Source organism: Vulpes lagopus, chromosome X (genome assembly GCF_018345385.1).
Source record: "Vulpes lagopus strain Blue_001 chromosome X, ASM1834538v1, whole genome shotgun sequence".
Classification (NCBI taxonomy): Eukaryota; Metazoa; Chordata; class Mammalia; order Carnivora; family Canidae; genus Vulpes; species Vulpes lagopus.
Genome location: NC_054848.1, coordinates 101,113,636 through 101,140,215, shown reverse-complemented (window position 1 = coordinate 101,140,215; position 26,580 = coordinate 101,113,636). Strand labels below are relative to the sequence as shown.

At 49.8% G+C, this 26,580-nt stretch overlaps 1 protein-coding gene across 11 annotated transcripts in view; it reads right to left on the bottom strand.

The window, feature by feature from the left end:
- The window catches only part of BCORL1 (BCL6 corepressor like 1), a 63,835-nt gene that overhangs the window by 18,470 nt on the left and 18,785 nt on the right, over positions 1 to 26,580 (bottom strand). For 10 of the 11 annotated variants that reach the window (XM_041741030.1, XM_041741031.1, XM_041741032.1 and 7 more), the window contains 7 exons: positions 25,905 to 26,034; positions 20,966 to 21,056; positions 17,411 to 20,683; positions 11,800 to 11,965; positions 10,627 to 10,707; positions 8,243 to 8,632; positions 4,006 to 4,229 (listed from right to left, as the gene is read on the bottom strand). In XM_041741030.1, coding sequence (XP_041596964.1) covers positions 4,006 to 4,229; positions 8,243 to 8,632; positions 10,627 to 10,707; positions 11,800 to 11,965; positions 17,411 to 20,683; positions 20,966 to 21,056; positions 25,905 to 25,990 — 4,311 coding nt within the window. In that variant the 5' untranslated portion in view covers positions 25,991 to 26,034. The remainder of the gene's footprint in view (positions 1 to 4,005; positions 4,230 to 8,242; positions 8,633 to 10,626; positions 10,708 to 11,799; positions 11,966 to 17,410; positions 20,684 to 20,965; positions 21,057 to 25,904; positions 26,035 to 26,580) is intronic. The other variant, XM_041741036.1, reaches the window with a different exon arrangement.

Sequence of the window (26,580 nt, the reverse complement as noted above, 5' to 3'; positions counted from 1 at the left end):
TAAAAACCTGCCTTCTAATCTGCCCCAGCCTCTTCCCACCTTCCTCTGTACCACAGCCCTAGATCACATTCATGCCCACATCGGGTAGTAGGAAGCACTCAGGCTCAAGAGTCAGACAGACCTAGGTCTGGAATCTTGCCTATGCCACCCACTAGCTACAAGACCTGAGTTAAGGCCCAACCTCTCTGAGCTTCACTTTCTCCCTCATGGGCTCATCAGATGAGGAGGAACTGTGTTCTAGCAACTGTACTCAAGTAACCAGACCCAAGGAGCCTCATTTGCACCTGGACCTAATTTAGATGATGAGATTCTAAATTGGGAACTGGGGGCACCTAGGTGGCTCAGTCCATTAAGCATCTGCCTCCAGCTCAGGTCATGATTTCAGGGTCTTGGGATGGAGCCCTGTGTCGGGCTCCCCACTTAATGGAGAGTCTGCTTCTCTCTCTGCCTCTGCCTTTGTTCATGCGTGCTCGCTCTCTCTCTCTCGCTCTCTCTCTCTCTCTCTCAGATAAATAAAATTTTAAAAATAAAAATAAATAAACTGGGAGCTGACATCCTAACTGGACAAAACTTCGGGGGGCCTTGGGGAGAGGTGGGTCAGCCTTGCATGTGGGAGGGACATGAATCATTAGGCACCCAGGGGGCAGACTTTGCCCTCACCAGCTTCTAATATGGCCCCTGTCCCTCTTGATATTTGTGCTCTTACATAGCAGCCCCTGCCGCCCCACTGGACAGGACTGACTGGTGTAGCCAACAGGAGAGTGCAAGGGTGACAGTGTGTGACTCCCAAAGCCACTTCCTAAAAGACAATGTGACTTCGGCCTCACTCTCTTTTGAATCACTTGTTCTGGGGGAAACCAGCTGCCACATCATGAGGACACTCAAGCAGTCCTTTGGAGATGCCCACAGGGCAAGGAGAGAAGGTGTCTCCTGCCAATGACCAGCCATGTGGCAGAGCCCCTCTGGAAGTGGACTTTCCTGCTCCAGTCAAGTCTTTGGTTTAATGGAGCCCTGGATGATACCCTGACTGAAACCTCATGGGAGACCCTAAGCCAGACCCAGCTAAGCTGCTCATGAGTCCCTGAACCCTAGTAGCTGTGGAAGATAGTATGTTTGTTGTTGTGTTGAGCTGCTAAGTTTGAGGGTAATCTGTCAGACCACAATAATCAACTAATACGTACCACTTATCCAAATCTCATGAAAATTCTATGTCTTCTATAACATTCTAAAACACTCTAGCCTTCTTCTCCGCATACTCAGAACACCTAGCCTACAACAATCTGGTACCTGGTGCCAGGCTTTTAACTTCCTTCCACTATTTCATGGACAAGTCTGGCCTCCCCTTCTAGATTTGAAGCTCCTTCAGGGTAGGTTTTATATTGTCATCTACTCTTTTGTTCCTTACACACTTTACTCGGGGCTGGACACATCATCACAACAAATATTTGTTGACTTGATTCAAGCTATCTCTGTGCAGAGCCCTGGGAAGACAGAAAAGTTACCTAGAAAATCATAAAGCCCAGAAAGGAATGGCAGCAGGGAAAAGACCAGAGCCCAGGGCATTTGTCTCCTCTGGTAAATCCCAAGATAACCAGAGCTGCTATCCATCCCCGTTCCTAAAGGGAGGAGAGGCCCAGTCACTAGCAGGAAGGCACTGCCTATGAGTGTAGAGTTTTACTCTACTGCCACGAGGACAGAGGTAGATAATGGCAATACTGGAGAATGCAGGGTAAAGTTCCCAGGTTTTTGCTAAGCCAAGCCAGAAGCCAAAGGGTAACACTCCTTCTGGGGGCAAGAGCTGCCAGAGACAAACGGAAGCTGCCTGAGAAGGGGAGGAGCAAGGATAAATGGGGGGCCCCACTCCTCCCTTCATCCCCCCTGGCTAAGAGCCCCTGTGGGAAGAAGCCTTTGGCCAGTGCCCCAGCTTTAGTGTCATAGGCACATACCCCACCCTCCCCCCACCTCACTTCCCACTACAAAGCACCGTGCCAGGGGCATCCAGAGCAGGTGGTGGTGACTGGGAAAGAAAGAAAGGCAGGAGGGAGAAAGGGAGGCTCTGTGAAGGGACAAAACCTCTCTCGGAGGAACATTTCAGCAGACACAGTGCCAGGCGGAATAACCAGACGCAACCATCAGCGTGTGCTGCTGAATGTCAGGAGGCCGGTCACCTTTGTGTGGGACAGGGCCATCTGAGTGTCTGGGGAGGAGCAGCGGGGGAAGAGGAGGGGGACACCCACCTTTCACCAGAGCTGCTCAGCGTTGCAGTGTGTCCCTGACTGGCCACCCCCACCCCCGATGTCTCCCGGATACAGACAGAAGCCACCCATTCACAGGGTGGAGGCCCATAGAAAGAGCTGGGGCAGTCAGGTCTGCTTCGTGTCCCCACTCCATCACTTAGAACCACTAGGTGACCTCGTGCAAGACCCCTAGCCTCCCAGAGCCTCAGTCTCCTCATCATAAAATGAGGACAACAATGCCCACCTCTAACAGCTGTTGTGGGAATTAAGGACAACCATGTGAATGGAGCTCTCAGCACAAAGCAGAGTTCTTTCTTCCTCCCCCTCACCCCCCCCCGGGGGTCTGAGGGAATGGTCACTACTATCTTGCCACTCCATGCCTCTGTTCTCTCATCCTTGCCTTGACCTGAAGCTCAAGAGTGTACACCAACCTCAAAGAGCACTTTACAGTTATCAAAGCCTTTTACATCCATTGCCTCCTTTGTTCCTCCAAGCACCCTTGTGAGATAGAAAGGATGTGAAGTATCATCTCCATTTTTAAGGATGAGGAAATAAGCTTGAATACCTTGTCTGAGCTAGAACCAGATTCTAGGAGGAGGAAGGGAAAAAGAGGGGGAGACGAACACCTGGGTCTCCCGCCTTTTGCCAGTGCCACCCAGGGATCCCTGCTCTGGAGCTGGAAAGAGCTAGAAAAATCCAACCACCAAACAAACCCAGTATGATTTTTTTTTTTTTGGTCGCCAATGACATTTGAGCCTGGATCTTTGATTCTCTCAAATGTAAAGCTTACTGAGGACTGAGGACTATGTGATTTTTTTTTTCAAATGGTACAATGTAGAACCCGAAACCCATGATGTGAACATCAGACCCCCAAAAAGATGTCAATTATAAACAGGGATTCTAGAATGCTGGCCTGGCTCCTGATTGGTGAGTGCCCACTTGCCTGTTCCTCTGCTTCCTGTAGAAGCAAAGAACTGGTGAGCTGGGGATGGGGAAGGGCAGCTATAACTCCTTCAGCCCTACCCTCAAGTAACCTTTGTCTGGACATCAACACCCTTGCTTCTACAAGTTGTTTTCTACCTTGATTGATTCAGAAAACTCTGACTGGTTTCCAGGGAGTTAAGCTCAGACAAAAGCTTCTTGATTGGATGTTAACAAGCTATTCAGGCTAATATCCTGCCATATTCTTCAACTCTTTCTTAACTCAAAGGAGATCCAAGGACTGTTGAGGAAAAACCATTAAGAACCAAACCTGAGAGCTTGCAGACTCTTGTTAACTATAACTTTAGTTTCCATTCTTCAAATGCAACCCCCAACTCTTCTAGAACTACTTCAAAATACTTTAATAAATATGAATTAAGGGGTGCCTGGGTGGCTCAGTCAGTCAAGTAAGCTAGCTGCCTTCAGCTTAGGTCATGATCCCAGGGTCCTGGGATTGAGTCCTGTGTCTGGGTCCTGGGATTGAATCCTGTGTCTGGCTCCCTGCTTAGCAGGGAGTCTGCTTCTCTCTCTGCCCTTCCCACTGTTGATGCTTATGCTTCTCTTTCTCTTTCTCTCTCTCTCTCTCTCTCTCTCTCTCTCTCTCTCTCTCTCTCTCCCCCCCCTCTCTGAAATAAAGAGATAAAATCTTAAAATAATATATGAGTTAATTTGGTCCTCCCCATCCACTCACTCACTCATTCAGAGGACTATGGATCGGGGAGCCTCTAGAAAGCCCGCCATCCTAGTCTGCTCCCTTCCCATCAACTCCCCTCACTGGCAACGGTACCTTTGCCTCTTCTGAGACATTTGCCATGTGCTTGGTCTTGCACTTTCGTTTTCCCGATGGCTTTTCTGAATTTTCAAGGCAGGCTGGCTCCTCCAGGTTATTTGGGAGGAAACCATTTGGTGAATCTGAGATCCCCTGGGCTTTGTTGGGCAAGAGAAGGTTCCTGTTCCTGAGGCGGTGCTCCGAACTTTGGGAGGAAGTCTTCTGCTTACGGGCCTTTAAATCTGAAGGCAAGAAACAGGAAAAAATGGGCATCAGGGAAATGGAACACAGAAAAGCAATGCCTTCCTCTAAGATGAATCAGAAGGTTTTGGGGACTAGAATCTCAATGCCAAGTTGTCTAACTATCAGCTACCTGTGTCTAGTGTGGTGCCAACAATTCCACTAAATATCGCTCAAGTGAACACTACCTCAGTATCAAAGTCCCTTCTCTCCAAGCCGGTGATGACTCCCAGCCCTGCCAGCAGGGGGCAGCCCATCTAACTGTCCCCAAGATGAGGGTAATTTTAAAAGGATTTCCCCCGTAGCCCAGAGCAAATCAGAGCTTTCTTTTCAGCTCTTCCCCCATCCCTTTGGTCTCTCTCTCCATTCCAGTGTGAAAACAAATTTAGCAGCTCTGCTGAAGCAAAGTATGAAGTATACTAGGATGGGGCGTAAACGGAGAAGTCTTCCTTCATTGCCTCAGCTCTCCTACCTGACTGCCTGGTTGGTCACTCTCTAAGGATACCAAGATCGAAGCCACAGAAATTCCCTGAAATCATAAAGTGCCATGGGCCTAGTTAGCTGGTGGGCAGTGACAGAAAGCTGCTGTCTGCCCTGGTTGAAAATCAAGTCACTGGAATACACTGGACAACATCTCAGCCACAGCTCACTAGACAAAGCACTTTCTGGATTCAAAAAGCATGGCTGCGATTCAAAGGGCCCCTGAGTGGCTCAGTCAGTTGAGTGGCTGACTCTTGGTTTCAGCTCAGGTCATGATCTTAGAGTGGACTGAGCCCTGAGTCAGGCTCCAAGGTCAGCATGAAGTCTGCTTGAGATTCTTTCCCCTTCTCTCTCCCTCCCAGTCTGCTCCTCCCCCAACTTGCCTGGCACACATACTCACATATACTCTTGCTCTCTGTCCACAGTAAATAAAAAAAATAAAATCTTTTGTAAAAAAAAAAAAACAACAATGAAAGAGAAAGTGTGCTGTGATTCTTATAGCTCTTTCCACATGCAGAGCACAGATCCCTGAGTGGCACTGGGAGCTTCAGTGCCAACAGCCTCATCTCACAGGTCAGTCCTAAACCCCCGGTATAGAGGGGATAGATTGGGTTTACCCTCATCTCTTAACTAATATTAGTGTTACATGGCTTGGCCACTACTGTGTGATTGGCTAGAGGCAAGTCATAATCTCCTACAGCCTCGGTTTCTATGTCTATAAAATGGAGAAGACATATTCCATCCACCTCAGAGGACTGGTGTGAGAATTAAATGAAGTAACATATACAAAACCCCTTTATAGGTGCTATAAAGAAGTCATCCTTATCATATTATCACAGTGCAAGCTACTTAGGGAGGGCCATGCCCATGTGTTCTTTATTTCCCCCCCAGAACTGAACAGATAGCAAAAGATCAGGATGTCTAGGAAATGAATAACTGCAGCCTCAGTTTCTCCAATTTGTGAACCAAGGGGGTTGAGCAAGATCCAAGAGTTCTTAACTCGCCTCCTTCGATTATGGCATGTATTCTTACATGTGACATTACCAAGGGCAAATCCAGATGTTGGAGCCATCACTAGAGTATGAGGAATTGGCTCTAGGTTACACACAGCTCTTAGAAGGCCAGCTATCATACCAGTCCTTTCTCCCAACTAGCCCCAACCCACCAGTGGGTCCCCATACCTGTCTAAGAACTGTTGTGTTACATGGCTTCTAATGGCAATTCCAACCAGAACATTCTAAACCAGGGCTTTTGATGCAGCAAGTCTGGGCTGAGGCAAAAGAGGAAGGAACAGAACTATGCCTTGTGAGGGAGGACCTCAGGAAACATGGGGAAGCCATATTACAGCATTCACCACCACAGGAAAAGCAGTAGCTCCCTACACCGTTTACCCAGGGCAGGGCAGGCTCTAGAGTTTATTCAATTGCAGTGGAGCAAGAACTTCAGAGTAGCATGGAAAGAAACAGAGTGGAGGTAGTAGGTATGTGAGTGGAATTAGCTCTTCCTATCCCCTCTGCAGGTCAAGGAGGGAGATACCAAAGTCCAGGACAAAACAAAAGGTCATGAGGGTGCCTGGGTGGCTCAGCAGGTTAAGCGTCTGACTTCAGCTCAGGTCATGATTTCGGGATCCTGGGATGGAGGAGCTTTGGGCTTCACGCTCAGCAGGGAGTCTCCTTTTCCCTCTCCTTTTGCCCCTCCCCACCCACTAGTGCACAACATGCTCTCTCTCTCTCTCAAATAAATAAATAAATAAAATCCTTAAAAACAAACAAACAAACAAACAAACCAGGAAAGGCCATGAGACTCAGACAGAAGTAGGGTGACCTATCTATAGTTTGGCCTCTGCCTGACTCCCTGATGTCAACCTGAAAGATAGGTAGTAATAGGAAGGATCCGAGCTTTCCTGAGAAGAGAGATGTTTGCCAGACAATCTCTTCATGAAGGTGTCACCATCAGTCTGGAGAAAAATAACCAAACCATAAGCCAAATCCAACAGCCTTGACTCAAGACCCTTAGACATGTGCATGGAGGGATAATAACCTGTGTTCCAACAATTGAAGCTGCCCCCAAATCAAACAGGATGCCTTGCTAAGCAGTGTTCTCCATGCTCCTGGAGGTGTTTAAGTAAAGGCCACCTGTCAACAGTGCAGTGTTCCAGAGATCTCTGCTTTGGGTGGAAAACAGAACCAGGTAACCTCGAAGGTCCTTCTGATTCCAAAACCAGTAAGTTCCACAGGAAGCGTCCAAGCTTGTAGGAAACCAGCTCTCCTTAGAGAAGACTGGGTGACACAAAAGTTCCTCTTCATCCTAACACAAGTGGCTGAGACCAATGGCTTGACACCTCATTCCTGACCGATCCCTTATGGCTCTGGCAGGAAAAAGGCAAAATTATTTCCATTCTCTCATACAGTTGATGCAAATGAGCTCCATTGTCCTCTGCAGTGTAGGGATGGCATTGTATACATCTCTACTTAAACAGAACTGGATATGAGGTTTAGCCTTCTTTGCACTGCAGCAAAGCCAGAATCTACTACCCCCTCAGAACGCAGTTATTCAGTTTTCAAGAAAAGGGAGACTGTAGATATTTCCCGGTGGCTCAAGATACATACATTATCAGAGACAATCAATTGTTGCTTCAAGGGCAGAGGTCAGAGGGACAGAGCAAGAGACAGACGTGCTCTTATGGAACCCAGAGACACACTTTTTGCTCATCTAGAAATCCACTACAGAAATGTGCCCCCCCCCAAAAAAAAACCATGAGGAATGGGCCCAAACAGTACTTAGCAGAACATACTGATACACTGATAAATTAACTTTGGTGACAGTCTGTGCCTCCATGATTACATATGATGCATCTGATGTAGCCAAAGAAAGCCTGGGTTTCTCCTTGGTCTGCCTGCTTTTCCAACTCAGGTCCAACAAAAAATGATGCCACCTCAGGTCACCTCAAAGCTTCTCTCTGCCTCTTAATAACCTTTGTAGCTTTAATTGAGAAAGCAAAGTTGTGCCCGCTTCTACTTGAAGTTCTTCTGTTAACTTGAGGAAACTTTGTACTTCTTTTTAGTGTAGGGGCTGGAGGCATCCCAGGAAAGGCAGCCAATGCCTCTTTCTTCTTGAACCCAGGATTCTAGAGGAGAGAATCCAACCTCCCAAGACCCAGCTCCCCTCAAGCCAACCAGAGAACTCCCTGGTAACGAGTTGTTCTACGCCAAGGATGCCACTGTGGCCTTGCCCACAGGTTCAGACTCTTATACGAGGGCTCGGGCCTTCATGTCCTCCGCTCACCTGCAGGTCAGTCCAGACTCATTTGATCTGAACCCCAAGCCAAAACCTTGGGACTGGAGTTGAGTGACCCCCTCTGGCAGCTGGAGCTCATAGCACCAGGTTTCTATGGGTGCAGAGGCCTTTGGCTGGCGAAGAGAAGGCAGAGATGGGAACACCCAGGATGCCCGAGGGTCCCCAGAGGCCAACATCACTGTGGTTTGGGGACGAGTGACAGCAGCTCGCTGGGGCACAAGCCCCCAGCCTGCCTTACCTGCTCTCCCTTTCCGCTGCTGCTCTTCTTCTTGCTCTGTCAGGTACTCTCCAGTCTGATATTTTCGGCTCTTCTGTCGTCTCCGCTTCTTCCTCTTCACCAGGCCTTCCTCCTCTTCTTCCTCCTCCTCCTCGTTGGTGTCCCACATTTGTCGGGCAGCCTCTGTCCTCCAGGGCATTTCTCGGGCTCGCCATAGATGCCGGCGGCCCTGGCTCAGCAGAGTTTTGTCCTGGGCATGGTGGCTGCGATACTGGGTGTCCCGTTGGGTCTTCCTCACCTTTCGACGCTTAGCTGGGGTGGGGGTCACATCTTCTTCCTCCTCTGTGGGGAAGACCTCCTGGCTTCCCATGTCACTGTCTGCCATACCAGCAAAGGAGCTACAGATGCTTCCTGTGGACGGGATGTACAGAGGACGGTCAGGTACCTCTTCAAAGGATAAAGAGTACGATGTCGAAGCAAGTGCCCTGGATTAGAAGCTTGAAGGTCTGGGTTCAAGTTCAGGCTCTGCCAGTTATTAGTTGTGTGCTCTGGGAAAGTTCCTTCACTTCTGTTTCCTCCTCTATATAAAACAGGGACACTGTTCTCTGCCTTACTGGCCTCACAGGACTGTTATGAGGCTCAAACGAGATAATCAGCCCATAAGCACTTTACAGAGTTCAGTATACCACACAAATATTGAGAATCCAAGCCACATGCCCTTCCTTATCCATGTTGCCATGACTTTAATTCATTGCACAAACTCTGACTTAGTGGCTTACAAGTCGCCAAGCATTATGTGAGGAGCAGGAGGGGGTCATAGGTCCCTGCCCTTTGGGAAATCAGGGTTCAGCAGTAGGTGAGGGAGGGCAGATCAGCAGGGCACCCCCACCCCTGCTCACTATGTGACCACCAGTCTCACTGAAAGAGCTACTCTGGACAAGCAGAATCATCACAAAAGAGTCTCAGGAAGATCGAAGCCAGGAGTCCCTTTCATGACACAACCTGGGTTAGTCCCACTCAAAAGCTCCTCCATCCAGGCCCTCTTCCCTTTAATTGACCCCACCTCCTATTAAGTGGCCAAGAGTCCAGGGGTGGAGCTCCCTCCCTGCATGCCCCCTCCTCCCCACTGCAGCTGTTACTCACTGCCACTGGGCAGGCACTGCTCTCCCCTCTCCCCAGGACCCCAGTGTCATGGTACCCTTCCTGCCCACCTCCATCATCTTGCCCAGAGGCCATTTCATCCCCACTCCCTCCTTCCACTCTGCTAACCACAAAAGTATGACCCTAAATTGGCCCAGTTTAGCACAACAGCAGATCTGACAATCTTCTTCAGAAGTAGCTCTGAGACACCACCATCTTTCTCCCAAGGACTTGCTATTAACTCGACAATCCCCAAACACAAGCGAGGTCAGCAGAAGAAAGAAATGGTTTCAAGGCAAACAGAGCAGCCCTTAACGAAAGCTTGAAGTCAGTCAGATTGTTTAAAAGACAGCAAATATCCAGTAAAATTTCCATATACAGACCGGGCAGGGAACGAAGTGTTCTGGTTAATCTAATATTCTGGTTAATGCGGAATCACCATAGAGATCACACAGGGATCACCAATTTCCAAAGAATCAAATACAGTACAATGTGTTTAACAGTAAAACGGGATTGGGCATAATGTAATCACTCTTTGATGATTCAGAAGACACTTCAGGATTTTGCAAGGCCTTCAGGCCATCATTACGAGCCCCAATTACCACTGCGCTTTCTATGTGCTGAGATGCCAGTTAATAGAATGTCAGATAGCTGAGTTTACACCATGCCTTGCTTCCCCATTCTATCCACTTTGCATGGAAATACAGGTGAACCAGGGCAACCACTTCTAGTGCTACATACCAATGTGGAAACTAGCAGACAACAGTGGTGGCTAGAGAGAACTATCTTTTTTTAGACACTGAATACAAAACCAGGGAACCAAATGTGACTCTATGGGCCCTGACAACTCAATGACCATTTCCTATTTTGTTGATACCTGTCACATAGGGCAGTAAGTCCAAAGGCTGTATATCTGTGCATGAGACTGGCCCTGATAATCAGGAGGTGCCAAAGCTTGGAGTAGGCACATTTACCCAAGTGGCACAGGCCCTTCCTCTTTCCACCACTGGCTGCCAACCAGAGATGTCAAATCTCTGTTCGGAAAAGCCCTGCTTGGAAAAGCTAAGCAAGCAGTCCTACAATTCTGGGCCATGTCCCCACTCCCCACCCTGGGCTCTCTTGACTCTGCAAGGAGCTGGGCATCTAAGCACAGTTGGTCCAATTCTCAACTCTCCACCTGGGCTAACAGCAAAATTGCTCGACCGGACTTCTACCTCTCTCTGCAGAGAAGAGCCAAGATGGGCCACGGCTTCCGCTTCACTCACCAGACTGACTGCGCGTCCGCGTGCTCAGAACCACGGGGATGAAGTCACGGAAACTGCTCTTTGCTTTCTTCTCCAAGGAACCTGGAGCGATGTGTGGTTTCAGGGCAGAAGGCAGAAATATCACAATCAGGAGTCCAAGAACTGAAAGCCCCGCTGGAGAGGCTCGGGTGGAAAAATCAAGGGAGGGTTTGTGTTTTCCCTGGATCACATTTATTAGCTTTCCTGATGCTGCTCTAACCTCTGTACATCTCCTGGAGAAGGAGGAGCACTCCCCGGTGGTTTTCGAAAACTGGGAGTTGAGTCATTTTTGAGGACACCGAGAAAAGACTATGTACAGAATCGATTCGCTGCATGCCTAAAAGTTGAAGGCCTGGCTGCCTGTCTGACTACAAGGCCGCAGCACCTCCATGAGGTTAGAACTAAGCTGGGGCAGGTCCCAGACAAGGGCAACCTCAATGGATTGTAGAGCACCGAGCAAGGCAGGAAGATGGGAGGAGGGAGTGGTGGACAAAGGAAAACTACTGTATAAGAACAGACTAGAAAAAGGCAGGTCATGTCAGACAGGCAAGGCCATGAAAACAGGCTACCATGCGCAGGAACACTGGGGTGTCTCTCTCAGATGAGGGCACCAAGGAACTGGTAGTGGCAGAGCATACAGGTTAAGTACACACCTCCCTACTCCAAACAGACTGTGAGTCCCTCAATAGTAAGGGTTCAGGATTTCCCTAAGCACTTCTGGCTAGCTAGCTGGGTATTAATTTTTAACTTTTTATAATAGGAGTTTTCAGATATACCAAGGTAGAAAAAAAAGGTGTAATAATGAACCCCGTCCTGCTGTTTTAGTCCCAATCCCCGCGAACCGTTTCTTCTCTGAGCCTAGACCCATTGTAGGGTAATGGGTCAGCTCCTCCATTGTAGGACTGACTTTTGTCTGAAAACCGCCTTCTTTGGCTCTCAGGGTGTCCCCTTATCCTTAGTGACCAGGGTGAAGAGAATCAGCCCCTTCTCCCTTGCCTTGGATTTCAGAGGTGTCAATTATATCTTTCTTCCATACTGAGGAAGTCTCACTTTTCTGGGCAGTCCAGAGCCATCTCCACTCCCCACAACCTGCCACCGACCTGCCACAGGGACCTCTCCAGCCCAGTCCAAAGGGCAAGGACCTGTGGAGCCTACCTTCCTCGTGGCCATCGGCTCGTTTTCCTGGAGACTGGGAATCTGGCTTTGCTGGCTTCCGGTGCTTGTGCTTTACCCTGACTCCATTGTGCTCTTTTCCTGAATCTGAAGCCCCCCTGGGGCTTTTCTTGGTAGGTTCCTGGGGGTCACTAGGTGGCTTCCGGCACTGTGGAAAGGTAGAGAGAGTCAAGTCTGAGATCAGTTTGGCTGTCCTAAGAAAACTTTGCCACTGGTAAGTCTGGTGCCCCATTCTGATACAGACAGGAGCTGCTGGGTGGGGGAAACAGGGGGGTACAGGGGAAGGGACCGCCTGCTGCCCACCACTGTGGGCTACCAAGGCTTTCTGCGCCTGAAGCCCATGCTCTAGCTAACCCCCATGGACATCCATACACCATTATTTTTACAGGTCTATGGAGGATGCATTCACAAGCCACATCGACCCCCAAAGTCATTTTCGAAGATGCAAAGTTAGGCCCATGCTCTCTATATCCAAACAGCAAGAGAGACTGGCAGAGAACAAAAATGCCTCCTTGGCAAGTCAGGTGACCACACTGGTCAAATAACTTCACTGCAAGTGATACGGACACCAACAACTGAAAACAATTCTTCATCCGGGCCCACTCAAGAAATGGCCTATCTCCATGTGTAACAGATTCAGTGAAGGCGAGAGGAAAGGCATGACACGGGAGCAATTCATATCTCCCCGTACGTATGGAAGACAAGGAAATGGCCGAGGCATCGTTAATGATGCCACTTTATACTCTGCAGTATCTTTGACACTTCAAAATGTCCTCTTCTCTTTTATTTGATTTGATCTTCCTGACAACTCCAAAAGGAAAAGCTAATATCATCTCTACTGAACAGACAAGGAAACTGAGGCTCCAAGACATGAGCTTAAATGCTTTGTCTGGGGCAACATACTGCCCTGGGCGTCTATTCACTTGAGGGCGGCTGCCGCTTAACAGGCAAATCTGCAAATAAGCTCATTTGTGCATGCAGTGAGCAAGTGGCCGAGGTGGGACTGAGACCCAGGACTCCTCGCTCCCCGCCTGGGCCGCCCTCTGCAGCAGCTCTTACTCTTCTCCTTCCCTACTCTGTCCTCTACTGTTTGTGCTCAGGCCCGCTCACTTGGATAGGCACAATGGCCATGCTTATGCAGCATAAGGAGCCTGCAGCCTAACAGTGGAATATGCTCCCAGACTTTGAGGTCTCTCCACACCACCAAACAAGAAATAGGGCAAAGTAGGGATTTCCATTATTCTAGCATCTAGGGAGTGTAGAATAAGCAAAATGTTTTAACAATGAAAGTGGGCCCTAGGAAGAAAGGAAGAGTTGTCTTTCCCCTAAGCAGACCCACGTGTACCTTCTAGAAGGTTATCACTGTCTAGCTCCAACTAAGGGGATAGCAGATGTCTTATTAATGAAACGCTTTTCTGGGTGTTGTGTGGGTGGGTGGAGTTTTCTCAATTCTCCAGGGATAGGGAGTGACTGTTCCCCATCAAATTCCCGGGACTCCTACTATCCCATGAACTCCTGCTTCTTACTCATTCAAGTTCAGGGGATCCCTGGGTGGCGCAGTGGTTTAGAGCCTGCCTTTGGCCCAGGGAGCTATCCTGGAGACCAGGGATCAAGTCCCACATCGGGCTCCCTGCATGGAGCCTGCTTCTCCCTCTGCCTGTGTCTCTGCCTCTCTCTCTCTCTCTCTCTCTCTCTCTCTCTCTCTCTATCATGAATAAATAAATAAATAAAATCTTAAAAAAATTCAAGTTCATTTTCCCCCTTGGCTTGCTGCTGGTTCCTACAAACCAAAGTGCTAGGAAAAAGAAAGAACTGTGATGGGGGAAGAGAAATATGGGGAAATGTTGCTTAAAATCTCACCTTCAGGCATGGCCAGAGAGAGACCACTTGAAGTCGGGGGGGGGGGGGGGTTAAATGCACATGAATCTGAACATGTCTTATTTCTGAATACCACTTTTAGCTAGCTCTTTCAAGTGCAGATCATTAAGTTTTATTTCCTCAGATAAACAAAAACAAGTAAAACAGAACATCTAGAAGGGATTTCTGTCCGTATGTTCTGCAAGGGCAGCGCCTAAAGGAAAAATGTATTTGCACGCTCCAACTTAGGCAAAAAGTTGGGCGGATGGGGAGACCATGTAAGACGAATGTTCTGGTTAACCGAGTTTTGAAAGGTTTTCCAAAGAATTTTCCAAAGGATGAGAAGACAATAAGGTACACCCAGTGCCAGATGAAGCAGAACTCTTGCTCTGTGGATGATTCAGCCAGCCCTTCAGGATTCCATGAGGCCTTGAGGCAGGTGGTGTAGGGGACTGGAGACTATTCTGATTCTAGGCCATACCCTGAAAGGGGTTATTTGCAATTAAACACTGATCTTATTTTGCTTATCAACAGTTTCTTTCTTGGGAAAAATGGAAGATAAGAAACAAAAGATCAAAGTTATTTACTCTCTCCCCAAAAATGGACAGTTGCTAAATCCTTCCAGGAAGCTGCTCAGAGCTGCTGCAAGACAAAGACACCCCGATCTTCTAACTTTATTCTCTGCTCTTGGCATCTGTTGGTGGGCCCAGTGAACTGGTCATCTAATATAGGAAGGGGCAGTGCCTGCTTGCTATATTACAGGAAGGGGCAGGTAGCCTGTAAGACATAAGCTCCACGAGAGCAGGGAGCACATCTATTTAGTTAGTAATACTAACAATAACAACCAGCATCCATGAAAATTTACTGAGCACTCACGTGCTATGTGCCAGGCACTGTTCTAAGCATTCATATGTATCACCTCATTTGCTTTTTTTTAACATCAGCTTTATTGGTATGTAATTTCTTTGAGATATACCATACAATTCATTCGATTCAGTTTACAAGTCAATTGCTTTTGGTACAGTTGCAGAGTCGTATAACCATGATTTAGTTCCCAGAACTTTTCTACTGCCCCAAATGGAAACCTCACACCCATTTCCCCATCTCCTCTAGCCCTTGGCAACCACGATTCTACTTTCTGTTTCTATCGATCTGGACACTTCACATCATCTCATTTAATCTTGACACAGCCCTGTGAAGAGATGCTATTACTGTCTCGTTGTACAGATGAGAAAACTGAGGGTTAGTGAGTTTAAGTCACTTGACTGACAGCACACAGTTGAGAAAAAGTAGGACTGAGATTTGAACTTGGGCACTGCACCTGGCTCTGGAAAGCATACTCCTCACCACAATGCTGTACTGCCCTCCTAAAGATGTACCTCACTGCCTGGGAGGGGCTAGCATGTAGTAACCACTCAATAAACACTTGCCAAATGGTCAGTGAAACAGTTGTGCCTAAGGAGAGTAGAAGATAGCTGAAGATGAATGTGAACTTTGGAGCCAATGACCAGCGTCTGAGTTCCAGCTCTGCCATTTAGTAGCTGTGCAACTTTCGGTAACTTACCCATTCAGTCGGTTTCCTTCATTTTCTTATCTGTAAATTGGGTATAGCACTCACTTCATAGGGTTATTGTAAGGATTAAGTTAGAGGACATCTGTAGAAAGCACTTGGCATGCAGTATATATGCTGTATATATGTGTGTGCACGTGTGCGTGTATAGCATACAGTACTAATGACATGAATTGTTATGCCTATTACCACCAAAGCCAAATCAGTTACTTGAGCAAAGTAACTATGATTATGTCATGACCTATGTTCCTACTTGGCATGTCTCTGCCATACAGAGGTGGCTGTGAGGTCATTGAGAAAACCCACCCAAACTCTATCCCTGGGGTTCTTAATTTGGAGCCCATGGGCGGGCTTTGTGGAGGGGGAGGGCCCATGAACTCCTTAAAATTACTGGCAAAATTCTGAGGTCATGTTTCTGTGGACAGGGTCTTATGAGCTTCTCAAACATTCTATGATCGAAAAAAGATTAAGAAAAATCTTCTGGGGGATCCCTGGGTGGCTCAGCAGTTTAGCGCCTGCCTTCGGGCCCAGGGCATGATCCTGGAGTCCTTGGATTGAGTCCCACATTGGGCTCCCTGCAGGGAGCCTGCTTCTCCCTCTGCCTGTGTCTCTGCCTCTCTCTGTCTCTCTGTCTCTCATGAATAAATAAAAAAATCTTAAAAAAAATAAGTGGGACTGTTCACAGCTCCTTCCTTTGGGGAGGGCATCTAAAAAAAAGAAAAGAAAAAGCTTTTGCCACAAACCCGAATTCATGGTACTCTGGCTAGAAATCCGTTACTAGTGTATGTCAACATTCAATTTGAAAATGAAAAATCTTAAAAAAAAGAGCATGGCTGCATTCCAATAAAACTTTATAAAAAAATAATAAAATGAAATTTAAAATATTGTATCCAGCAGCCTGAAAAAAAAGCAGAGTGCCTGGGTGGCTCAGTCAGTTAAGCATCTGTCTTCAGCTCAGGTCATGATATTGGGGTCCTGGTTCAGCCCCACGCCAGGCTCTCTGTTCAGCGGGAAGTCTGCTTCTCCGTGTCCCCCCACCAGCAAATAAATAAATACATTTTTTTTTAAAAAAATTCAATTTAAAGACTTCTTAACATAACTTCAAATTGCTCCATATTTTTTTAAAGTTTTTTTATTTACTTAAAATAATCTCTAAATCCAATGTAGGACTCGAACTCATGACCCCGAGATCAAGAGTCACGTGCTCTTCTAAGCCAGCCGGGCACGCCTAAATCACTCCACGTTTTTGAGAATCTCTTTGGATCACCAGTGGCTTCTGGGCCCCCTCTGGAGCACCAACGGATTCAAGTCAGGTCCTCCTGGTCCACCTTTTTTCCTAGATCCCTGCCACCATTAAGAACCCAGACCCATGGGGCAGCCCGGGTGGCTCAGCGGTTTAGCGCCGCCTTTGGTCCAGGGCATGATCCTGGAGACCCAGGATCGAGTCCCATGTCGGGCTCCCTGTGGGGAGCCTGCTTCTCTCTCTGCCTGTGTCTCTGCCTCTGTGTGTGTGTGTGTGTGTCTCATGAATAAATAAATAAAATCTAAAAAAAAAAAAAAGAACCCAGACTCAGATGCCCACCTGCCTTGCACACTAAATTCCCCAAGGGCCTAAACACAAGGCTTCCACCCCAAGCCCTGGGTGGACAGGAAACTGGCGGATGAGCACAGAAGCCAAATTGGCTTCAGCCCCCATAAGACTCCAAGCATACCCCGAGCAGGTTCCCCCAGTGGTACAGAGAACAACCCTGTCAAAGGCCCCTTGCCTCCCCTTGAGAATCCCAAGTTCTCAAGGCCAGCAGTTATCTCAGAAAAGGAAAAGGAAGAATGGTTATGGGGGAAGGGCCTGTTATTAATTGATTTCCCTCGTCAATCCCTTCTTCCGCTTTCCAACCTCATCTGGGACAATGGCTTCCCTGGCCTCAGGGACCAAATCATTTCCCACATCCTACAAATCCAAGCCAGCCCCTCCCTGCTACAATACCATATATGGACAACGTGACTCAAAAAAGGGGACAGCAGGTCATTATTCACGTTACACAAGCCTTCCAATCAGTTCAGTTCACAGAGCTACTCAAGAACACCGCCATGGGGAGGTTGACATCTGCAGGATAAAGCAGACCTCTAGTGTCCTGGCCCTGCCCTCGACCTCTACCCGGTACTCACCTTGGGTCCATGGGAACTCCGGGCTATGACCTTGGCTTGTGGTGGCTGCTCCTCACCATCCTTCTCTTTGCCATACTTCATTTTCTTGGGCGGCAGAGATTCGGTCACCCCATCGGTCACCACTGAGTCTGGCTGCCACTTGTTCTTGCAAGCAAAGATACCTACACTTTCCTGTTTCACTCGAGCCTGCCCAGCCTTATTCCGAACTTCAGCTTGGCCCCTCTGGGGAGCTGCTGGGAGGCCATCGGCCCGGAAGCAGGTGGCTAAATTGAAGACCACATCACCTTCCACCTTTTCCATTTTCACCCGCCCCAGGTCCACCTGGGTTCCAAGCTGTGAAAGCTCTGTGCTGGAGCCCCTCTTGCTGCTCGGGACCACATCCAAGATGAGTTCCTTGGGGCGGTTGTCATGAGGTAGCAAAGGCAGCTCAGGTATCTTGTGCAGGTTCTGGGGGGTAGCCAGGACCAGCTCATGGGACATGTAGGTGGCCAGCACTTGGTTTTTAGGCTTCGTGTCTCCTGCCAGCTTCAGGCCACAAGGCCCCTGGGGACCTTCTATCTTAGGAGTGCTGTCAGGGCAGAGGTGGCTCTCTGACTCCTCGGGCCCCTGATTCACTTTTATGTCCCCACTGCTAGGCTGGACAGACAGCGCCAAGGTCCCTGTCTGAGGGCTGAGGGTCAGGAGGACAGGGTTGACTTGCTCTTCGTAAGGCTTCGCAGCAATCCGGCAGGTTTTGCCCTTGTTGCCAGTGTCCTGCTCTGGAGCAAAGGTGCCCCCAGGCCGTGGCTGCCCCTCGGGAAGTCCATGCACAGCTTCACTGGGGCCAAGTGGGGGCACACCCGAAAACTCAGAAACGACGTTGGTAGGCCTGATGGGAACCCCTTGACTCGGGGTCAGCTGCCCGGCACTGGAAATGCCAATGGAAAGCAGAGACGCCTGGTGGTATGGTGACCAGCCAACAGGCAGGACCTGGGTGCTGGTGGGTTTCCCATTAACTGAACACCGGGGGTAAATATTTGCTGGCCCAGTAGGCTTCCACAGAGAGAGCTCCTTGGTTTGGCACCCCGGCAGCCCAGGGGCAATGCGGGCTGGGGTGTATCGTTTAACTGTGCTTGGCTGTCCCTCAGTCCCAGCCTGGCTGCTCTTCTTGCCACAGGGGGCACCGGTGCTCTTAGGCTCTCCTTGATCGATGATGGAGATGGGCTCCTGCTTGGGAAGATGGCGGGGGTCTCGGTTGAGGCCCAGGTTAGGGTCTTTGTTCAGCAGCAGGGATGCAGGCACTGGGTTGGCCACTCCCACATAGGTGCCAGGAATGGTGCTGATCAGTGCGGTTGAGTTCTTCACCCAGGTGCTCGGATCCCCATTCCTCACGATCTCAGGAAAGATGACAAAGGGCGAGGAAGTGGAGCCCAGGCATGAGGTGACATTGCTACCGGCAGCCTGGGTTGTGCGCTGTGACCTAGATAAGACCGTGGAGAGGAGGGCCTTGCTGCTGGTGTGCACGGGGGTCAACACAGGCATGGGGGGCGTCTTGCGTTGGTTCGGCAATGGAAGCTTTTGGCGGTTGGACTTGGAGGAGAGGTCGAGGGGCATCTCGCTGCACTCAGGTGGAGAGGCCATCTCTCGCTCCAGCTGTGGAGGTGACTTGAGGGGAGAGAAGGTGACGGAAGTCCCTTCTGTTTGCTGCTCACCACCACCTGGCATCTTGGTGGGGTGCGGTGGGGCCGAGCTCACGCTGGGGGCTGGCAGCAAAGGCTGTGGGGTTGGAAGCACCTTGGCAGAAGCGGTAGAGAGGGAAGTATCTGCCAAAGGCCCCGGGACCCCATCGGGTGCAGGCTGGGTGCTGGTACTGCCGGATGGGGATGCGCAGGGAAGCCTGTTCACCTCCAGAGAGACCAGCTTGGAATCTGAAGTCAGAGGTCGGGCCACAGAAAATGCGTATGGGTAAGATCGTAGCTCTGGGGAGGCCAGCACACCAGGGAGACACCTGTCCTGAAGGTAGGAAGGCAGGACAGGCAGTGTAAGAGTGGAGGAGACCCCCAAGGTGGTCGGCAGTGTGGCCACACTGAGTGGCTGCCCACAGCTCGGAGGCGGGATGTAGACCAGCGGCTGGCTTGGGGTCAGTACTGTCCCTGGCTGAAATGACAGGGGGACTTTTTGCATAGCTGGTGTCTGAGCTGCAGGAAAACACACTCGACTCAAACTAAAGGAGGCTGGGATGGGTGCAGAAGTGGGAATGGCAGTTGGTGTGGCCGCTGGCATGGGCGTGGGGGCCGGAGTAAAGATTGGGGCTGGGGTGGGTGCAGGCACCGGCGCAGGAGCAAAGGCAGGGATGAGGGTGGGGGTAGAGGGTGGGCCGGAAGATGGAGTTGGGGCAGGCATCGGCACTGACGGAGGGGCAGGGGCTGCTGGAGGCGTGGATGCCGGCATGGGAGCCAGAACCGGAGTGGGGACAGGCGCGAGGACCAGGGTTGGAGCTGAAGGGGGCACAGAGGCCTGGATCAGAGCCAAGGGAGGAGCTGAAACAGGCACTGAGAGGGGAGTTGGAGCTGGAGCCGACAGGGGAACGGGACCTGAGGGGGGAGCCGAAGCTGGCACGGGCACCAAGACGGAGGCTGAAACTGAAAGGGGGCTCGAGTCAGAGATGAGCGTGGGCACTGACGGTGGTGCCGGGGCCAGTGCCGGGACCGGTGCTAAGGGAGGGGAAGGGGCCGGAACCGAAGTGGCGACCTGGACGGGAACTAGCCCAGAGTGGGGCACCGGGGTGGGGACAGAAAGGGGAACCTGGAACGGATCTGGAACAGATGGGGGCACCGAAGCCGAACTGGGAGCAGGGGGGCAGATGGGGGCGGGCAGCTGACTGAAGTTAGTGGTAACCAGAGGCAGGCTTCCCTCCACGGGGACTCCAGTTCCCAGAGTTGCCAGAATGAAAGTATTCTTCTCCCCTACGCCATGCCGAGAGTCCAAAGCCTTCACCCCAGCTGCTGAGCAGTCCACCTGCTTGCTCATTTGGGTGCCGAGGGGTGCCCAGGAGCAGTTGGCCCGGCTGTCACCAGCCTCAGTGCCGTCAGGAGCAGGCAGTTTGAGCCCGTCCCCTGGGCCGCTCAGCGGCACCAACAGGCCCTCAGCCTCCGCCACATTCCCAGCATAGTCCATTTGCGGCTGGGGGTCGTCAGGCTTGTCTTCTGACTTGTGCCCAAGTTTTTCTGCTGCACTGCCATCTGGGTCTGCCCCCCGGGCATTGCTGCCACTTCCAACTGCCGTGAGCTCCACCTGTAACGACAGAGCAGCGTGCCCGTCTTAGCTAGCTCTCTGTGGATGGTGCATGTGTCCCGAGGCCCAGGAGAGGCGACTGCGGGTCCTCTTTGCAACTCGACCAACCGGGTCTCGGCAGAAGCAAAGAGCAGCTGGCCAATTTCTGTCTCACATACAGCAACTCGGGAAATACCCTGTTCCTTCCTGCCCCCCTTCTTGGGATGGCAGACTGGGCACATCGCCCGGACAGTTCAGCTCCGCCCTTTGGCGGGTGACATGTGGCTCCACGTGGCCCCTTACCTTGGAAAAACTGCTGCTGACACAAAACTCCTGAGATCCAAAGCGCTGGCAGTCACCTGTCGTGGACTCCTCATCAGAAAGAGGTGCTCTTCTAGTATGGAAGACACAACCAGAGAAGGGCCATGAGGCCTAGTCTTTCGGCCACCACCACCTTCGGCAGAACGCCTCCTGCCTGCCTGGGTTCCCATGAAACCTTACTGTCTCACTGCCCTGGGTGACTTGGAAGAAAGCATAAGGAATCAGGGGTGGTAGGGGCAGGTTGCAAGCCAGAGCCTCCAAACCCAGCTTTGCAAATTCCTGCAAAGGAGCCCAATCTGACAAGACTACCCTTATTGGACTGTATGTCCTATTCTCTGGGGCTCTCACCAGAAGTGTGGGGAATAGCCCAGCCCCTTTGCCTTGTCCCCAGAGCTTACCCATCAAGGTGACCAACCAGGAGGTAGGGGGCATGGCCAAAAAGGGATAGGTGAATCACAAAAGTTCTCAAAAGGCATATGCAAACCAGTTTTTTCTTAAGTGCAATCTTATTTTAAGTCTATAAGGGAAGCTGGCTGCTGGTATTATAAGGGTAATCCTTTTCTAAAACAAATAACCACCTCCATTGTGTGTCATGTTCTAAATCTGAATCATCACCTATTCAGCCGATGGGGTTACCTAGAGCAGATACCCATTTATTAGTGCATATAATGCTACTGATTCGAGGCCACCAGGTCACTGGGTGCTGAGGAGCATTTCAAGGGCAGGATTTCTTTCCCTCCAGGGTACCACCAAGCTCCAGCCAGTGCCTGACTTCCTACCTTTCTATCCTTTCCTGCATCCCATGTCTGACCAGCTCTTCACTCTCCCTCAGTTCTCCCAGCACACCACCACATTCTTTCCTATCCTAAAGGGAGGCCTTCAAGGCCACATACCCCAAATTCGATGCAGCAGGTTGCAAAGAGAAGGGCTCAAGGACAGAGAGCTGGGTCACAAAGGAGGAAAACCTAACTGAACCCCAAGCTACACAAAAAGTCTTCTCCAGATTTTCAGCAAGAACCTTAGGGGAAAAAACTAAAGACTAGGAGGGTGAAGTTGAAGACAGGACAAACACCCACTAGAAGTTTAGTTTTTTTGGGTATAGCAGAAACCTACCACTGTCTGCCCAAGGGAGGACACTGATGGGGCAAGAGCCCAGGTGAGTGGCTGAGTAGAAGGTCCCAGTACAAGAATAAAGCTCCAGCAGAAATGCTGTGGTGCAGTTCTGAGAGGGAGAAGCACAGGAATGCTCTGTGGCCCTCTGGGAAGGGGGACTGCCCTGGAGTTTGCCCCTCTTCTTTTCCCTCAGCTCTACAACAGCCCAGGAAGAAGCCAGCATCCACCTCACCAGCCACCCCAGCCTAGGATGGTCAGGGAGCCCACAGCCAACCTCCACAAAAATGGGGAAGGTCCTTTCACTGGAACAGGCCATCACTGATGGACTACAAAATTGTACCTGGGGCAAGAGAAGCAAAAAAGGCAAGGGAGATCACCATAGGCCTCTCCCCATTGGTTCAAGGCTTTGGAGGGGGCTAACTGGGGTCGGGGGGAGATCTGTTCCCTTTAAAAGGAAGCTAGGCTGGCAGAAGTGGGAGGGTTCCACTGCTGGCAATGACTGCTGGTGACAAACAGAAATGACTGTAAGGACAGGCAAGGGCTGGAGAAGCAGCCAGGGGTCTTGAGGCAGGGGAGGCAGGGGGCCCTAAGGGAAAGGGAAAACACACTTGGACATCAGCTCTTGGGAGACCAGAAAAGCGAGGCCCACACTCAGCCTTGGGCCAGGGAGAAGCGCATTCCAATTAGCCTGGCCAGTGATGGTTTGGGGAGGACAGCAGCAAGGGGAAACAAGCGACACCGCCTCCCTTCACCAACTCCACCTGACAACTGCAGGGGAGAGATGTTATTTCTTTCCATCCTGTCCTGTCCTGACCATTCAAAGAGGGAGCCAGCTGCATACTCGCCCCCTGCCCTTGCCAGGCTCCCACCTCACATAAAATCACCTTGAACTGAAGGCAGAAACCCCACCCTCAGATGCAGCCACCTGCCCTCAAAGGCAGACCAGCACAGCCGGCCAGGCCTGGGGACTCTGGAGGTGGCAGCAGCAGTGAAAGCAGCAGTCCTGGCTACTCTAGCCATACCCAAGCCTGAGTGCCAGTCCCCGAGGCTCTGGGAAATCATCATGTGGCCATGTTTCAAATTCTCTGAGGAGAGGGGTATGCAAAGCTACGCAAACATTAAATTGCTCCATGGAGAGAAGAGCCCGGGACAGGAATAGCTTTTACAGGGGAGGGGTGCACAAAGAGAAGTGGGTCAGCCAGGCAAGGTTAGGAGGGTGTAGGCGGGCAGGGAGGAGGGAGCAGGGGTCAAAGCAGGCTCCGGTCAGGCCTGAAAATCAATCCCTATGTTTCTTCCCAGTAGAGATGACCTCAGGCTGTTGTGCTCAAGGCTTTGTTGAACTTAAACCAGAAATGTCCATAACCTATCAGGGTTGTTTTCCTAATTAGGAAGGGCTAGCACCACTGTTAAACCAGACCTTTTCTCATTCCCGTTGGGCCCTGACCTCACCACACACATCATTAGGCTCCTCATATTCCAGCCCCTGTAGACTTTCCCTGTCTGAGTCCCACCACACCCCAAGACCACCTTCATGCCAGCCAGGGTCTTCCCCAAACAAACCATGTGGGAAATACCAACCCTCACCTCAAACTCCTACTCATCCCTCAAGCCCCAGCTCAGATGTCACCACCTCTGGAAAGCCTTCCCTTATTCCCCCCAGGAAGCCAGCTGTTCTTGCATCTAGACGCCCACAGGACCTGTACGTGTCGCGCTACAGCACTTGCCATCAGTGCCCCATTACTGCTGCTGGTTTGCTCTTAATAGATGTATGTCCAATGAAGAAGTGAATGGATACGACAAAGGAAGCAAGCAAGCGAAGCAAGGAGACAGAGAGTTAGCCAGAGGTCTAACTACAGTCAGCCCCCTAGGGCCCATAGGAAGCCCCTGTCCCTGTTCCTGTAGTCAAATGCCTCTGGTGAAGATGGGCAGGTTTCTCAAACACTTTTAAGAGCAGACCCCCTTGTACAGCCTGATAGCCAAAATTTATAAGTCCTACAAGTTGTAAAGGGCTGAGGAAGATGGTTTTTAAATAAAGTGAGACCACATTTCGGAACGCAGCTCTAGCTCAGCCTAGACTGTAGAGGAAGGCGACAATAAAGAGTAGATGAGATCAGAAGTGACAATGCTTAAAAGGTCATCTTAACTAGTAGGCATATTTGGTAATTTAACATCCCAAGAAAGGTCCATAAAGAGGGAAAAGCAGGTTTGGGGCTCACTTCTGGTTCCTTTTTCAGCAGGGATTTAGAATGGAGAGCGAACCAAGGCAACCTGTACACTGATCTGTTAAAGGCTCTAGTCTAGATCTCTGCACCCAAGGCTCAACTGCCTAGAACAAGTGGCCAGTGAATGCTTACGCAAATCAGTACCACCACCCTGTCTTCCCCCAATCAGCCTCTTGGTAATTATCTAAGGACATACCTCACATGCAAAGGAAAATATCTTTCTTCTGCAGATCTGAGAAGAATTCTGTCTTATTTTCTTTAGTCCTGACTTTTATATTCTAAAATAAATTCCTTTTAAGTCCATCTCTAACCTGTTCCTCAGTATAGAGAACATTAAACTATTAGGCACTAATGGCTTTAAAAAAAAATAAAAAGGTCTATTCTCCTAACCTGAACCTCAGACAAGTACACACTTCTCCTGTGGAGAGCAGAAGAAAAAAGAAGATACACACAAAGACGCACATTCCTTTACCCTTCAAAATTGCCAACATCCCCCATGTGCATACACAGCCATGCACACTTCCGAGATTCACCCAAGGAAACACCGGATTTGAATCTCAGAAAAAGCCATAAATGTTCCGTGTTCTAGGGGATTGATCTGATGCATTTGGATTTAAACAGTCGATGAGGGATGCCTGGGTGGCTCAGTGGTTGAGCATCTGCCTTCAGCTCAGGTCATGATCCTGGAGTCCTGGGATCAAGTCCCACATCAGGCTCCCCACACAGAGCCTGCTTCTCCCTCAGCCTGTGTCTCTACCTCTGTGTCTCTCATGAATAAATAAATAAAATTCTTTAAAAAAAAATAAACAGTCAATGGACTGAAACAACAGCTAAACACCAGCAAGCGTGCCTTTTCTAAAAATGAGAGAGACAATGCAACTATCACCCATAGCTCTTGCTTTGGCCGAAGGTCATGAAAGTCAAATATAAAATCTGAAGGCCATTTTGAGTGTCCTTCCTACAGGGCATGATCAGTAAATGGCATAGCTTGGCCAACTAAATATCCTGGTGAACAGAACATTTAAAACACAGCGGATTAGGCAGGCATCACCAACTCTCAATTTCGTATGACAACTATATTAAGCGGTTGGATCTTCCTGAGATACTTCATAAGGATCGTACTGCGAATCGTCATTAGCCTCGTGAGGCAGGAAAGCGCTGATCACCAGAATACCCACTAACAGCTCCCAGTATACAGCTGAATAATAAAACTGCCTTTCTTCCAGGCTTAGATCAAGGACCAAAAATATCTTATGCGTATCCTTGAGCACCGAACATGGATGCAGCAAATAAAAATTGCAATCGCCTGAGCTTCCCCTTACTCTACAGCCTGACAGTCCTTAATGAGTAGACAAATGTTAGTTGGCAAAAGGTCATCTGTTGGCCTCCTTACCTTCATCTGAACAGGGACAGCAAGGCAGGGCAGGCCACTCACACGGCCCCAGCTCCATCCCATCCCAGGGAAGTTAGAAACAACAGGAAAGCTCTGCCCCAGGGTCCCTCCCAGGACCTTGCCGCAGCTGGCCCTCTGGTGAGTAGGTACAGCTCACAGGGAGCCAGAATGGCCACCTTCCCAGCCTCCTCACCTCTCCTCGTTGATGCCACACATGCGAATCCGGTCAGAACTGGTCCAGTTGTGCACGCCGCTGTAGAGTGGTGCTGTCGAGATCATGACAGCCACTCACCACCAGATAGAACCTGCTGTGGCCGCTCCCCCTGAAGAAAAAGAACTCCAAAAAATCAAAACTCCTGACAGGGACAGCTGCTTGAACCACCTTTATTGGGGAAACATTGAAATAAAGGCAATAATAGCACCCAAAATGGCAAAGCAGTCTCTCCCACAAGCCAGCCTGCTATGGAAAATTAAGGTCCAAATGAGGATGAGGCCACACCAACTTTCCAGGAATCCATAGGTTTCAGGATGGAGACAAGGGTGCTGTTAATCACTTAGAGCGATTTTTAAAATTATCTTAAAGACAGATATGCTAGAATGTTCAAGGAAATTCAATCTATTCCAGACAAATGAGATGACAGTATATTTTTCCACACACATTTAGCCTAACCAACTACAATTAGAGGGTTGTTCCCATATATGAACAATGCATTGAAAGACTACTGGGGATCTTTTTCTCGTCAACTCTCTAATCCTTGGGTACTGAAGTATTTGAGTGACGTACCAATTTAAGTTCTCCAGAGGAAGCACACACTTTCTTTATAAGCCCTTCAAAAATACTGTTCTGATTTCGACTTGGGAATTCTATA